Source organism: Pollicipes pollicipes, unplaced genomic scaffold, assembly GCF_011947565.3.
Source record: "Pollicipes pollicipes isolate AB1234 unplaced genomic scaffold, Ppol_2.1 Scaffold_4002;HRSCAF=4701_pilon_pilon_pilon, whole genome shotgun sequence".
In the NCBI taxonomy this organism is placed as follows: Eukaryota; Metazoa; Arthropoda; class Thecostraca; order Pollicipedomorpha; family Pollicipedidae; genus Pollicipes; species Pollicipes pollicipes.
In genome coordinates, this window is record NW_023596420.1 from 3138336 (window position 1) to 3154378 (window position 16043).

The 16043-nt window shown below is 53.4% G+C and overlaps 1 protein-coding gene across 1 annotated transcript; it reads right to left on the minus strand.

The window, feature by feature from the left end:
• Window positions 1–1294: 1294 nt before the first annotated feature.
• Window positions 1295–15810, minus strand: LOC119093394 (solute carrier family 22 member 15-like). Its single transcript, XM_037216350.1, has 15 exons — window positions 15686–15810; window positions 14799–14968; window positions 14360–14493; window positions 13918–14123; window positions 8974–9195; window positions 8546–8567; window positions 8044–8240; window positions 7696–7830; window positions 7092–7216; window positions 5924–6069; window positions 5425–5536; window positions 2956–3029; window positions 2260–2444; window positions 1658–1838; window positions 1295–1600 (listed from the first exon to the last, which is right to left on the minus strand). The coding sequence occupies exons 2-15, from the start codon at window positions 14920–14922 to the stop codon at window positions 1295–1297; spliced, it is 2169 nt and encodes a 722-aa protein (XP_037072245.1). The 5' UTR covers window positions 14923–14968; window positions 15686–15810.
• Window positions 15811–16043: the final 233 nt, after the last annotated feature.

The following is a 16043-nucleotide window of genomic DNA, read 5'->3' on the forward strand; positions in this document are numbered from 1 at the left end:
ATATATATATATATATATATATATATATATATATATATATATATATATATATACCGTGGGCTCAAGTGATCACAGACGCGGCTTGAAACGAAATTTGTCACAGCCGCCGCTCACTTGACGGTGCAATGGCGGTACCACAGGTAAGCTAGACTATTGCCAGACTAAGAACCCCAGCTCACGATATTTGTCGCGTTCTATTTTCCGCATACATACTCCCTGCATGAGGCCTGATTCCTTGCGCGTGGAATCTTCGCTTTGTTACGCTGTGCTCTGCCACACGCAGCCTGTCGTTAAGGGCGTGATAAGCGGAGAATATTATGCAACCTGTGCTTGATTTATGCTCTAAGTCATTCAAATAAAGCAATTAACTATGCATTTTCAGTCCAAATTTCGTTGGTTCTTTGGTCGATTCGGACTCGGTGCAGAGTCAAATACAGGTCTAAATATAGCCCAGCGTCCATGGAGAGATGTGCTCGTGAAATTAGATTTAGTAAATACACATTTCGACACGTCACATACCACAGGAACAGAACAAAACATCAAATACAGTGCATTCACCTCTGCCCTACGAATAAACTGAGCCGTGTTGCCTTTGACGGACGAATAACAATATCAGTGAAATGGTATAAACCTCCAACGTGGCGCACATCCCAATGAACGAGTCAGGTACGCACATGCACATGCACATGCGCACAAGGCCACGCGTACGACTCTGTCCCCAGACCGCGCCAGCCACTGACCAGGGACATCCCGCCAGCGGTCAAAACGTTGGCGGCTGTCATCTCTGAAGCTGCAACGGAACTAGTTGCCTCGGGAGTTGGAACTTGCGACACATGTTAGATTGAGAGGTAGACGCCGCAGCCCACTGTTAAAGACATGTACGTGACAGTGTCATTATTGGCGAAACGGAGCCAGCAGCATTCCAGAGAACTGAAAGCTGCAAAGTGACATATCACTTTGTTCATGGCGGCGTCCTGCACTCTTCATGCCAAGCACAGTGAACACTGCCCACGCTTTCCTGAGGGCCACTGGTTACTGTGGAGGTTAACAGATACCGCGACCCTCACAGCTCCATCCCTAGCCTCGCCGCTTGTCTCCACAGAAACTCCTCATTCCCTCTGTGCCAGCTCTGCCCCGCACTTCGCCAGCGTAGCCCGTCGCCGAGCCAGCCCGTCTCGCGCAGCACTCCGGACTCGCCCCTACAGCCCTCTCCTCCGCCGCGCCCAGTCCGGCCTCCGCTCCTGCAGCCCTCTCCTCCGCCGCGCCAGGCCCGGCCTCGCTCGCCGCGACCGCCTCAGGCGCCGAACGCCGGGTCCGCCTGGCACACGAAGCGTCGGCTGGCGTCGCACCGGCTCAGCGCCCAGCCGTTCTCGCTAGGCTGCAGGCTCACCGGCCGCTGCGTGGCGCAGCTCAGCCACTCGTCGTTCCGCGCCAGCTCGGCCGCCGCGAAGGCGCTGAAGCCGTCGTCGATGCGCGAGCCGTCCACGTCCAAGCGGAACACGCCCTCGGTCTGCGTGTCCGAGACGCCGATGTACGGCTGTTCGGCGGCGGCGCGGCGCAGCACCAAGAACGTCTGCAGGTTCTGCTGTTCGGCGCGCGACTGCGGCGAGACGAGAGCGGCGCCGGCGCCGAACAGCGCCGGGCACGCGGCGCGCGCGTCCGACCAGGAGGCGGCGCGGAACGGCGAGAGGCCGAGGCAGGTGCCGCCCGCGTTCAGCATGTCCTCCGGGCAGGCGCCCTCGCGCGCCTCGCACGTAGAGCTGGTCGGGTGGCAGAAGTTCGAGCTGCACTGGGAGCCACGCTGGCAGGCGGCATGCTCGGCGAAGTTGGCGACGCACCTAGGACGGCGGAAGACACTGTCAGCGCGGGCACACAGACTCACAGTCGGGAGGGGTTTCCTGACCCTTAGAATGAGGGGTGGGGGATGGGTGATGAGGTGAGGCAGACTGAGCGCTGGGCCAAGAATGCGCCTGTTCTCTGTAGTGTCGTACACAGGCCAAAAACGTCTTTAGCATCGGGGAAACTCTCGACACCTCTCATCTGTCCATTCAATCCATTAACCTCGCCCGGCCAACAAAACATAACAACGACCCAGCCGCTGAAGTATTCAAAAAGCCTTTCACTTTCTTGCCGCATTGCACGGGCCTTGCGTGGCCCGTGGACGCGTTTTCGCGTCCACATACCGCACGCATTTCACGATCGTGTCCACGCACTAACGTGCTGTGCACGGCAGCGGCGAGCGGCGGGGAGCCGGCTCACCTGTGCACAAACAGTCCGTGGCAGGTGAACGGCTCGCAGTGCTGGTTCAGCGGACAACCGAGCTCCTCGGAGCAGTCACTGAGCGCGTTCACTTCGAACAGCGAGTGGCGCAGATCCTCGCACGTGTGCCGGAAGAACAGCGACAGGATGCGCTCTGACAGCGTCTGGCCGCGTGCCGGCCCCGCCTGCGGCATTGGAGCGCGCCGTCACGTGACGGGAACACCGCTGCTGAAGAGCGCGCAGTCATATCAAGGGAACGGCAGCAAACGGCGCAGCCCAGTCGCAGCGACGGCATGCAGCGCGGTCAGGTCACGGGGGCAGCGGCGAAGAGCGCAACAACTCCGGGCGATGGAAAGAGCGCAGGGAGTTACCTGTGCTCAGTCCAGGTCGTGCTTTCAAATAAAGCCAATTCGGAAATGTGGAACCCCATTTCAACAGGAGTTGGAGTGTGTTCCAAATGGCTGACAGGACGCAATCTCGTTACGCGGAGACACAAAACGATTCATAAGCCAACTGAACCCAGTTGCGTCAGCATGCTATACCACGAGCACTTTAACACATCACGAGGTAAAGGCAGCTCCCGGGCCGTGCGCTCGCAGGATGGGGTCCCACTCTGCTCCCTGCTACTCCCTGGCAGCGTCAGCCCACCCTCCTCCCCTCCCAACAGGCGCGTGGAGGGAGAGAAGGGGCACTCACCAGCAGCGTCATGATCACCAGCGCGTAGTACATGCCGAACCGGGAGCCACACCAGCACTGCCAGTCGGGCCCCACTGCGTCGGTCCGGCCGACCCGAGCCAACAGCACCGGTCCGGCCGACCCGAGCCAACAGCACCGGTCCGGCCGACCCGAGCCAACAGCACCGGCCTGGACGACCCGACCCGCCAGCACCGGTCCGGCCGACCCGACCCGCCAGCCGGTCAGACCGGGCCCGTCGTTCGCCGCCGGCCCGACGCTCGCCAAACACGCCGTGTTGCGCGGCCGGACGGCCCGTTTATTGCAGGATCGGAGGGGCGCCTTCACCGCATGCGATCGGAGCCCCTGGAGGGCCAGCACGGCACAGCGCGCGGTCCGGCGGAACACGTGGCGTCCGCGTCAGTCACCCTCGGAGGGCAGCGCTGCACACAATCAGCCCAGTCCACGGACGGAAGAAGACCTCACGGCGCAACACAGACGTAATGTCCAGTGATCCCGCCCCTCGATTTATGCGTGGTAACAGCCATATGCCAATTGCTCGTTGTTACTGCAGAGCAAAGCAGTTTCACAAAATGTTACAGCGCAACCAGGAACCAGCAAGGCACTTGCTACAATATTACAACGATACGGCATCGCACGGGTGACGGTGTCGATACATTAGCAGCCGTCCGGGTAGTCAGGGGATGGAGATGCAGCAAGAGCAGGCCTATAAGGACACCCCGACGTCCGCAATACCTCCACCACGCAAACAATATGTAAAACGGCTGCTCGGCTGTCCACAAGCCCGCATACACTCCATGGCTAACTCAGCACACGAGAACGAACACAATGGAAAGCAATGCACCCAAAAATAGTTAGCTCATGAACACGACCACAGTGGGAGGGAAACCATGCACCCAAACATAGCTTAAATTACCGCAAGCACTATGAAGCAGCGTTGGAAGAGCGGTGCCCAGCCACCGGAATACGAGCTTTTCCAATTACGAAAGCTGCTGACATCCAATCACACCACCATCGGTGCCCAGTCCGGCTCAGGTATTCGTGCACCCAGCGGATAAACGCTGTCACACTGACGTATTTTGATTTCACACATCACGTCACGAACATACGTGTGATGTTCACACACTTTCGCTGCGGGAATTCTTGTGTCGGCAATTCAGAGGTTCAAACAGCAGCAGAGAAGTCAGCACATGATCGATACTCCGCACCGCCGACCGGTAAGCAGACACCAAGTGGAACAGATCGACCAACCAGGCTGACCTCCCCGCCACGGCTCAGGGAAGGAACATAAGTCGCCGGACGTCAGGTCAAGAAATGAACGGAAAGTTACTCTGCATCTAATCCGACGCGCATGAGGAATCTGAGGTGCTTCACGTGGACGCCAGCAATTTATCCCCTTGTTCCAAGCAAGAGCGAGCCACTCACACGATACAATAGGGCAATGAACTATCATCAAATAGCTGTAAAGCACTGCAAGGATAAGTTCTTGCGGTAATTTATACTAATAACTACGCTCACAGCCAAAGGCAAGAACTCACGATAAGAAGGACAACGTTTCATCTAGCATATCTAAAAATACTCGCATGCCTCAGGCACCTAGATCCTACCTTGGTCCTTTTGTGGAAATACTTTGCTATCATTACCCGTCACGCCCGTTACGATTATTGTCCACCCTAGCTCATCACGGCGATCCCTCTATTTCCAGCATACAGCAGCTCCAGACCCAGTCCGTTATTGAGGTGTCATGGATGTAATGATCATTATTCTATCCTGTCCATGCAACCTACAGCATGCTCGTCGATCTGTGCCAAGAGTTAGGATTGGACGCCACTACACACGGAAGGAGCCCGTTTCGGGATTCCACCGCACATATGATCACTGATTCGGTTTCACGTCTTCCCCGACTTGTCTGGCTGATCAATCCCCGCCAGACGGCAAACGAAGCTCAGCAAATGGTTGGTCCCCTTGGAGAACGGCCTTGACCTATAAACACCGCACATCTAGCATCCGTCACGCAGCAAAACTTCCCAAAGAAACACGCTCACATATGAGCCACGAACCATCATCAAGTAATGGCCCCGAAAGTGGGCCCATTTCGACGTCAGTTGGATAGGAGACTCTTCGCCAAACGTGCTTACTTCTCGATCGGGGAGAACATCGACCTCCAACACAGACCCCCAATGCTTAGCTATCAGGCTGATCGCGGGACCCTCGTCAAAGATCCCTCGCGCTCCGTCGGGGAGGGGATCTTTGGTTCCTCAGCCGCCACTCCGACCGGCCGACTCCTCGGTCGGCGGGCGAGCCTCGCCGTCACCCGGGGCCGGCCTCACAGGCCTCCCTAGCCCGTCACACGGCCTTGACGACGCGCCGCCGGCCGCCGTGCGCCGGCGGCTCGTGGCCGTCCTCGTCGTCGGCGAGCTGGCGTAGCGGCGAGTACATCTCGGAGCCGGTCTGGCCGGCCAGCTCCTCCACCGTCTCCGGCAGCGGGGCGGCCCAGCGTCTCCGGCAGCATCAGGTTCAGCAGGCCTGAGCCGACCGCCAGCGCACCGAACACCGCGAAGTGCAGGTCGGCCATCACGTCGTTCTGCGGGCGGCGGACGGCGTGGGAGTCACCAGACCGACCACCGGCACAGGGTCAGGTCTGAGCGCCGCACCCGGTGCCGCCTGGGGGTCACGCATCGGCACGACCAGAGGCAGCCGTGCCGCCCATTTGAATCTTGTCCACGACGCATGACCGGAGGCGGCTCGACCCAAGTCATTCTTACGCGCGGGCAAACACCAACACAAGAGTTTCTAGTTAACAGCTGACTAATCACAAACGCCCTCCACTAGTCACCATTCTGTAACTGTGCCTATACCATTCGCCCGACGAGTACTGAAAACCCGACTGAGTTCCGGCAAAGCCATCAGCTGTCGGACGGCGTAAGGCCTCGTCACAGCTCAGAAAACGCCAACGACGGGGTATACCCACCAGAAGGGCCATGAACGGGTAGACGATGCCGCCAATGCGGGCAAACACGTTGACCAAACCGAAGCCGGTGTTTCGGATAGACGTGGGGAAGATTTCGCCCGAGTGGATGAAGATCACGGAGAAGCTTGCCGCCGCACACAGCTTGCCTGCAGGCAGAGACCGAAGAACCCATCAGTCGGTGCTCACACTGCTCTGATCTAGACGGCGGACAGTGCAACTGTACGGGCTGCTCAGTGATGACTCGTCTGCCTGGTTAGTCATCACCAAAAATACCAATATTGGTGTGGTATTACGCAACGCAAGCGTGCGACACAAAACATACACGTAAACACGTGAAACGTTCCTTCTACTTTTAACCAAAAGAGCATTTTTTTCAACAGGATGGATCGCAAAACAGCTGATTCATGATGGTTGGTATCTTTGTGACTGAGTGGGTCCGGCAGCTGAGTTGGTTACAGCGCCTGTACGTTGTATTCACCCATCCGTGGTGTGATGGGCTCCAGTCCCTTTAAGAGCTCAGTATTTTCCCCAGAATAAGATGGCCCGCGGCCCGTGGCAGCAGCGACCGCGCTGAGGTCCGGTGACGTCCGAGGGTTGGGCGTGGCTGAGCAGACCGCTCCCAGCATTACGACTTGTTAAACTTTTGCCCCCAAAATTCTGTCGTTGATCGAGAACTTCGCAGTCAGATGAAAGGGTAAGGGCTCACTTCATAATCAGATGGAGGGACCAGGGCCCACTTCATGGTCGATTGGTGGGACCAGTGCTCGGGCAACAAGTACTGCCTAACACAAGCTCATTTCAGAAATTCACCAAACGAAAAGGAGGGGGGAGGGGGAGGGGACAGCTGATGCAGATGATGCAAGATAGTATAGTAAGCTGGTCCTGTCAACATTTAAGACAGCTGGGTAGACCAAGACAGATGGCCAACCTCCCCATCAAAGACCTGATATAGACCCGCTTACCTCTCCAGATTTGATAATGTGATAATGTGGCATGATGTACATGCCACTCATCTGGCATGTACATCTTATGCCAACGCAATATTCACGGCGATGCCATGCTCTGCTTTCATAACCAAAAGATACAACATGTGAGAACTGCACGTGGTCTGTGCCCCTGGCGCGTGTGGCCCTTCCGGTTGGTGGTGACCGCTCTGCTGGCCCCTCACCGATCAGGCCGAGCAGCATGCGCAGCTGGGCGAGCCTGGCGTCGCCGTGCGGCAGGCCCATGATGCCCAGACAGCAGCCGCCGCCTAGCAGCATGAAGCCACAGAGGGGCGTGCGGCGACCGACCCTGCGCACACCGGCCGGCGCTCAGCACAGCGTACACCGCCGCTCAACATGTTGCCGTTATTCGGCCAGCACGGATCAGCCAACCGCTACTCCGGGCGAGGCAGGGGAACGGCCGGGCAACGAAGGTCAGCACAGACGGCTGTGTCCCTCGGCGGCGCGCTACGGGTCAGTTCAGATCTACACGGGTCAACACCAACAAGTTCAGCTTGCGGAGGGAGGACGAGGAGGCACATCAGGCCGGGCCCACAAGAGCCCCTGGCACGCGTCCCGCAGCAGGACAAGTCACGATACCGGGAGGTCAAGTGCCACACATCGCACGGCCGACCCCCCCCCCCCCCCCTCCGGCCGCACGCGGACGCGCACACACCGACAGGCTGCGGACGGTCCTGTCCGTCTGCTGGCAGACCCCCGCCTGCCGCCCGACCACAGAAGCGGGCTGTCGACGTGCCTCGGCTGCCCGGAGCGGGCTGGCGCGCCCACCTGTTCAGCACCAGCATCACGATGGCGTAGGCCGGCAGCTCGATGAGGCCGCTCAGCGCCACTGACGTGAAGCGGTCGCTGCCCATGGTGGCCGAAGCCGACGTCAGGCCGTAGTAACACAGGTTGTTGGTGAACCTGAAGCCCGCACGGAAGGCGGTTAGTGAGTATCGCACGCTACAAGATCATACATCCTAGTGGTTCTCTAAAGCTTTTGCCACTACAGACTGCTCGATGAGCTCCTGCGAATCCTGCTCTCATCTAGAGGCGGAGATATCCACCAAAACCAAAACAACACGAACAAAACCGCCACGACCAAGCTCGCCAGAGCATCAACGGTAGGGCACTCACCACGAGAACATCATGACCAGCGTCCAGACAGCCACTTTGCGGTACTTGAAAAGGGAGCAAACGCCTTCGGCGACAGGTGCAGCGCGTGGCGCGGCCGAGCGCAGCTTAAGCCCGGCCGGCAGCGTGGTGCCGTTACACCGGGCGATGCGCTGCAGCACGCGCAGCGCCGCCTCCTCCCGACCCTTCAGCAGCAGCCAGCGCGGACTCTCCGGCAGGTAGCTGGGTCAGGGAGGGTCAGTGTCAGCCAGCAGGACTCTGCGGCAGGTAGCTGGGTCAAGGGAGTGTCAGTGTCAGCCCGTGGGGCTCTCCAGCAGGTACCTGGGTCAGGGAGGATCAGTGTCAGCCAGTGGGACCCTCCAGCAGGCAGCTGGGTTAAGAGAGGGCCAGCGTCAGCAAGCGGGACTCTACGGCAGGTAGCTGGGTCAGGGAGTCAGGGAGGATCAGTGCCAGCCAGTGGGACTCTCAAGCAGGTAGCTGGGTCAGGGAGGATCAGTGTCAGCCAGCGCGGACTCTCCGGCAGGTAGCTGGGTCAGGGAGGATCAGTGTCAGCCAGTGGGACTCTCCAGCAGGTAGCTGGGTCGGGCAAGGATCCATCAAAAGACCACCGGTAATCGCCATGATCACTGGACGCAACGTACATAAAAACCTTTGTGAACTGCACCGAATCCCATCCACAATGTGTGTGTGCATTACAGTCATACAAAACACAACGATCATTACGACATTCCATAAATCATGACATCTGTTATCATGCCATGGCGCAAGATAGCTGGTACAAACACACCAGTGCACGGCGACTAACACAGATCAGGTTGAAAAATTCACGCCCTGCGCCTACACGCCCAGCATCCAAGCGGGCTGCCGCAACATCGACATCTGCGGCATCTGAGCATTCCTTCCGGGCAGGCCTACCGCTGGACAGACACTCACAAGTAAGCGCTGAAGTACGCGCAGCCGAACAGCGTGAAGAGCAAGTAGAGGTGGCGCCAGCTGTGGATGAGGCTAGCCGCCGCCGACAGGACGGGGATGCCCAGCGCGAACATGACGCTCATCAGATTGCCGCAGAAGGCGCGCTGGGAGGCGCCCACCACCTCCGAGGCCAGCACGAACGTGGACAAGATCATGCCGATGGTGACAGAGCCGGAGACGAACCTGTCGCGGGGCGGCCGCCGGCGGTCAGCGAGCAGTCGGGTCGAGTCGGACGGGGCAGGGTGGCAGGGGGCGGGCGCGGCCCGGAGCGACCAGCTCATGGAGGGCGTGACAGGAACCTGGCAGTGAAGCGCGGGCCAGCGGATGGTTTGAATTTGAAGGGGTTCATTTGAAGGCAGACGAAGAGACGCAGGCAGTCTGCAGCAAACCCGCAGGGTGAGGAAAGAAAGGTCTGGCGCGGGGTGATGGGCAGGTTAGAATACAGGAACAAACCGTTGGGGAGCACGCGACTGCATCAGGAACGAGTGAAATCAGTGGGTAATCCGCGGGTCAACCGGCGAGACTGAAAACGCGCGGGAACTATTCGAAAGGGTTATACAAACATGGGAAACCCGACGGCGAGATACGGGATAATGCTAGATTAAGATGTCGATAAAATAAATGTATAGAAAGCGAGAACACTGAACTCAAGTAACAAAACAAGGACTATGATAGAGATAATACGTATTGGCGGGCAACCTGCAATTTAAGCAATGGCTTTATTATTCAAATAGACAAAATCAAAATAACTTAAGAGGAAAGTGTTCCCCGACCCTATATATATATATATATATATATATATATATATATATATATATATACAGATACAGATATATACAGAGACAGATCATCTGGCTTCAACGGGATACTGGGAATGAGTGCGAACGGTCACAGACCGCGCATTCCATGCTCTCGAACTAACGTTGGTAGTTTTTCCGATACATAACATAAAAATACGCCTACTTCATGCAAAACATCAGTAAACACACATATTTACAAAACACCATGTAAGTAAATACGCATGCTTTCGGTGCACAACGTAAGTAAAAATGCGTTCTTTTGATGCATAACGCAAGAACGTGCGGGCCTTTCAAAGCATGTCGACACCGGATTCGTTCAATGGAATATTCACCGGCAGACACTTTCGACTGCACAGACAAACATGCGACAAGACAAGGGTCTTATCTCCAAACCTGGAGCAGTGCAGTCAGGCTTTGGTGACGCAATGGCTATAAGTAATACAAGCATACAGAACAAACACTACTACCTACAGCACCCAGAATGCATATCACACCATGTGCAAGGGCAGAAAACAATACGGACAAGAACAAGCACCTTACGGGGAACCATCACAACGTCTAAGATAGCAGCGTCCAGTGCTTCTATTATCATCCAAAATCGCAACATCCAGCGTTCATAACATACAAAATGCGTCCAATGCCGGCCTATGGGAGGAGCTCATAGCACACGAGCTCGCAGCGTCCAAAGTCACATCATCCAATGCTGAAAACATCTTGCGATTACGATGTCCAGTTGATACGCTTTAATCGACACTGTAGTTCTTCAACCTTTGGACGTCATGAACACTGGACGTTATGAACTTTGGATGTTGCATTTTTGGATGCTGCAAGCTTGAATGTTATGATTTTGTCCAGTCCACGGACATGGGACGTTTTGATGTTATAAACACGTGCTGCAGTTTTGGACGTTTTGACCATTGGACGCTACGACCTCTGGATGTTTCAATACAAATCCCATCTCACACTTCTCATGGCTGCGATCCAGACTTAGCAGGAAGCTGTGCACAAACAAAAATATGTTAGGCCAGCGCACGCGCATTTCTCGATTTGTTGACCATGTCAGGCCCAAATGATGGCTGGAATTCAGGACACGTTAATTTCACCAGAGCAACAAGGGCCTCGGATGACATGTCAACTGGGAAAGGGCGGAGGGTGGGGGGGGGGGGGGGGGGGGGGGAAGTAATGGCCCCGATGTGACAGACATTACCCCTGCCCCCAAGAACACATTCTGATCCAAATGAAAATAAATACCATGAACCGAATATTTCGCCTGGGTGGATGAAAACAGCCATGTTCGAGTGTACTTTCAGGTCAATAAAACATACTCCGATAGAACAGCATTTACTGCTCTGCCTTGCGATGTTCTGTGTTAAAAGTGTGGCGGTAATTTCATAGAATTTTTTTAAGGAAGCAATTTAATGGCGTGGCGCATGCAACCACAGATTTTCCGTCCAAATCACAATGGCAATCCAATAGCGGCAGGTGATTGCTTGCTAGGTCAAAGGATTTGGTAATGTATCGTCGAACCAGCCCTCCTAGTGGTTTCTTCAGCTAATGTCCAGCTGTACACGCGCAACGGTTCTTTGCAGAACAGGAAAATATTCAATGCCCCCTCATCCTTTCTTATCGTTCTATTTCTGCAGTGGGGAGAGGGGGGGGCTGCTAAGAGCTCACTGTTGGCGAACAAAATAATACGTTGCCAGCATGATATTAAAACAATTCAGAGCTGCAAGGCGTGCAAACATCTAAAATCAAAATGAAAATGAAGGAAGAGAAGACCAGACAAACCTTTTCACGGAACTAAACAAAACTAATTAACCCCATTCCTAAAAACATATTCATCCTTATGATGAACATTTGTAGAAAGGTGACTGTGGCGGGAGGGGGGCAAGCTTGCTACCATTTTCGTCTGACCATGTTAAAATCTGTTAAAATTTATGGCCTGAGTTGTATTACTAGCCTCGGCATTACCGTCAAATAGCCTGAAGTGAAGGCGTTACTTTGGCTTTCAGCCTGAACAAGCGTTTTACGCTGTTTTCTTCCGAATGTTTCTCCTCTGAAATTTCGTTGCAAAACGTAAAGTAACTGAGGAAATGGCAAGAAAAATCGAACCTGTTCGCACCTGCTGGATAACGTTTCCATGCATGATAATAGCGTTTAAGCGCCAGCGCGGCAGTATTGGGCGTCTCGTGTCATACAAAGTCTGCAGCTACCCATTAGCATTCGTTTATCCCCGAGACCTGAAGCCAATTATGCCGCACCCAAATAAAATCGTGAGCATCACGCGAACCTTATGAACTTAAAATCGATCGTGGTGCACTAAATACAGTTTTGCGATCACTCGAGAAATTGCGGACGAAGTAGATCAGTCAAAGGAAACCACGGCTGGACTGTGTAGATGCCGGGAACATGACAAACATATCTCTTTTACGCGTGGCTCAATTCACCTGTAATTTTGCAGACAATACATGGAGTTGGTTTTCCGATCAGCGTTATGGTACAAGACTGGAGCGAATCTGAGCTCAGAAGTTCATTTACGGTTTATTCTTATGGTCTTTCTTCCCATATTTCCCTCCCCCCATCACACACACACATACATACATTGCCAACCTATTATTCAAGGCCTCGATTCCAGCTGGCTCCAAAAATAATTTCCCATCAGCAGAAACAAGATGGCCGTTGGCGTTTAAAGGTGACCTCGATAAGTGATAACTCGCTGCATGGATATCTGTGTTTGACGATGATAACGACGATTGGGGATTTAGGGTGCGTCGGCCTCAAAGGTCCTATTGCGCCATCTGTGTTTGACTGTGCGGGGAGTTGGTGCCGACCCTGCCACCATGCAGTTCGAATTTTCATTGAGCCGTCAGCCAAGGCGGGCTCGTTTCCCCGTCAATGTCCAGGTGAGTCGGAGTGAGGGGCGGCGCCAAGGATTTTGAGATAGGAGGCAGAACTTTTCATGGGGCCTCCCGGACAACAGGGAGCCCCTTCACAAGGGGGACCTTCTGGGAAGTATCGTACTCAAGGGGGAAAGGGGATACATATCTCCTTAATACATTGTTACATGTATCATATCCATGCAAAGAAGCATCGACAATTTGACAATTCAGAATTGGGGCCTTCTGACCAACACAGGGATATTTTCGATCCCGCAAAGGCCCCCCAATCTCAAAAACCTTCTGTTGCAGAAGAGTCTACTGATGCATAGATAGACCTCCTTTTCCAGATCAGGATCATTCCGATTCACAGAAGGTCTTCAAACTCAGCAAAGTGCCTCGTTATTCCAAACCAGGCCATCCCGATCCCGCAACGCGACCATCCAGTGCATGACAGAGGCCTCCACGAAGGGATAGCATATCCAGCTACCGCCCCAAAACAGAACGAATCGACACGATCGTAACGCGCGTCATCACAGTTGCACAAAATGAACAGTTGGAGTCCCATCTTGATGGGCAACGCATGCCCGTTCCGACGTCTCGCTAGCTTGAGAGTTACCAGCGGACAGTGTGGCGGGGGTGGGGCACCAATGCCAGGCCGTCCGCAGAACACAATGGAGGGAGCCAGAGGGAAAGCACTGACAAGCAGAGTCGCGCGTACCAGCTACGGCAGCTTCCCTGAGCAGCGTTGCGGACCGTGTGAGGAAAAAAAGAAAACGTCCGGTGGACCACACACAAGTAACAGCCACAGCCCAAGGGGAGCACACAGAGATTGACGGAGATCACGGTGGGCGGGTAAGACCATGCTGTATGTACACAGAAATGTCACAGATGTGCCCGCAGGTCGCCGACAGACGAGGGTCGCCCACCGCAAACCCGGAAAACCAAGGGCCAACAGACGCCAGCAACTAACCATGGATCGTCCCAGACTGAGCTGCATGAGCTCCTCAGCACTGGCGAGCATCGACCCCAGCCCATGGGCAGGCTAGCTCCAGCAGTGTCCCAGTGAGTTCCGACCATAGTGGTAACAAGCCTGATCCACGTGGTGGAGAGACAGCACAGGGGTGTGCTCAGACAGCGGCCTATGAAACGACGACGGTGGTGAGCGGTCGGGCAGATGTCATACCGATGCCAGAGGACGGACGCCTGGTCTGCTAACTGTCCCTCACCTGAGTGCCAGGAACACATCAAAGGTGGGTGCAGCCATGCTGCCTCCGAAACAGGCCAGCAGCACCAGCAGGCAGGCAGCTATGGTGCGCAGGCGGCCCACCTTGTCCGCCAGTGGACCCATTAGTGGTGCTGCCACCATCAGGCCAGCCATGAAGGCTGACTGGCAGCCCTTGGCACGGTAGGCCTGGTCACACACCAGGTTCCACTGCAACAGGGAAAGATCACAGATTGTCATCTAGTGGAATGGTGCTGGGCAACAATTAGTCAATGGAAATTGATGCAGATGAAGTCAAATACCTGTGAACTTTTCAATTGTCTGGGAGCCTCTGTATTTGATTACTACTATTATCCAGCTAAAATGTGTGTGGTAATCCAGGCTCCATGCTTCATTAATGACCCATACATCAGAACTTAGCTGTGTGCATCACACAACATACCCACCTCTGTGACAATAGTTGAGTAGTTTGAGTTGTAGACTAATCTGGCACACTTGGCTGCTTCATTGTCAGGACATGCATTAAGCAAAGGAGCTGAGCCATCTTCACTAGGGTAGCACTCAAACTCAGGAGCAAAGGCTATAAAAGAAAGTGCATTGAATGGCACACACAAACACTAATTTTTGCACAGACAGGTGGTGACCCACGACCATTTTAAGTCACCAGTCCTCACACAGTGACATAAACTGAGGAAGTACACAATGTAAGGCATGTGATGCACTGAGGCCTCCAGGAAATCAATAGTTACATCATGGCTTCAAGTGTGGTCAGAACCAAGCTGGCATATACATTCATGTCATCTCTGAATGTATTCACAGCACAAATCAGCTAAATTTAAATAACTGATTCAGCAACCTGTCCATTTGTTATGCACAATAACTCACCTGTAAATTCCATATTTAAATTAATTGATGCTATGTATACCTGGGCTAAGGATATCACCAGCACATACTTCTTTTGAGCTGGTCCAAACTCCCCAATATGGGAGAAGACTTCATCAATGTCCATATTGACACTGGAATGTGCTTATGCCACACAATGAGAATTCCAAGACCTGAAAAACTGTACTGTTATTTTTCATCCAGTGACCATTTCTGAGACAATCAATGGAAAATTACTTCTTGCAATGAAGCAATGAACAAGTGATACCAAGGGCCTTCTAGGATTTTGTTTGTGCATGGCTTATAAAAAAATTGGAGAAAACCTACATCACAATAATGGTGAAAAAGAATGATAATGAAAGGTCAGTATCAAGTTGCATAATGAAATGACAGCAGAAAGATATAGTTCATGTTTTGTGCCAAACATCACTGCTATCAACCACAGTAGTTATAAAACACTCCCTGATCATTTCTGCTGTAATTTACGGTGGTTGAAACCACCTTATCTAAAGCATTTACTTGCAGAACTTTTGAGTCACAGCATATGCTGTTTTATCTGCTCAATAAAACTCTTGGGTACGACACTGCTATAGATCTGTGCTGCCAGCATACTACATAATGTGAGAGGCAAGTTACCATCACACATGGCTGCTGTCATTAGGTTTGCATTTTACACCATAAAGTTACTGCTCATGATTACAGCACTCAAATTAAAATTAACATGCGTGCCCATAGTGCCTGCAGTGTACGTGATGTAATAATGATTCATTGATAGTGATGATTATTTTGCAGCTTATTAGTACTGCACAATAACTGGTCAGCATTAGCATTCACCCTTCACTCAATGAAACAAAAAACAAAATGTTTGATAGGTGGAATCCAACACGTACTTAACAACACGACATACGCTAAGGCAGAAAAAGCATGTTAAAGGTCTTTATGGATCATATTAAAAAACTGAGCAGGGCCAAGAACCTAATTTACCGGCTGCTGCCCATTGTATGTGCCTAAATAGCTCTTATTGCCCAGATCCACACGTAATCACTTAACAACTGCTGCGAACAACCAAACACAACATTCCACATGCACGAATATGCCCATCCAAGCGTTGTCAGAACCACAACTGCTTCCAATCACAAGCTGCCAACTTTCTGGTGGAAACGGAATCCGGACAGTCGCTGTACTAAATCGAGTGGGTTTCTAGTATTAAACTGAAGTTTTCCGATTACTTTTAGCCCTACACGTATC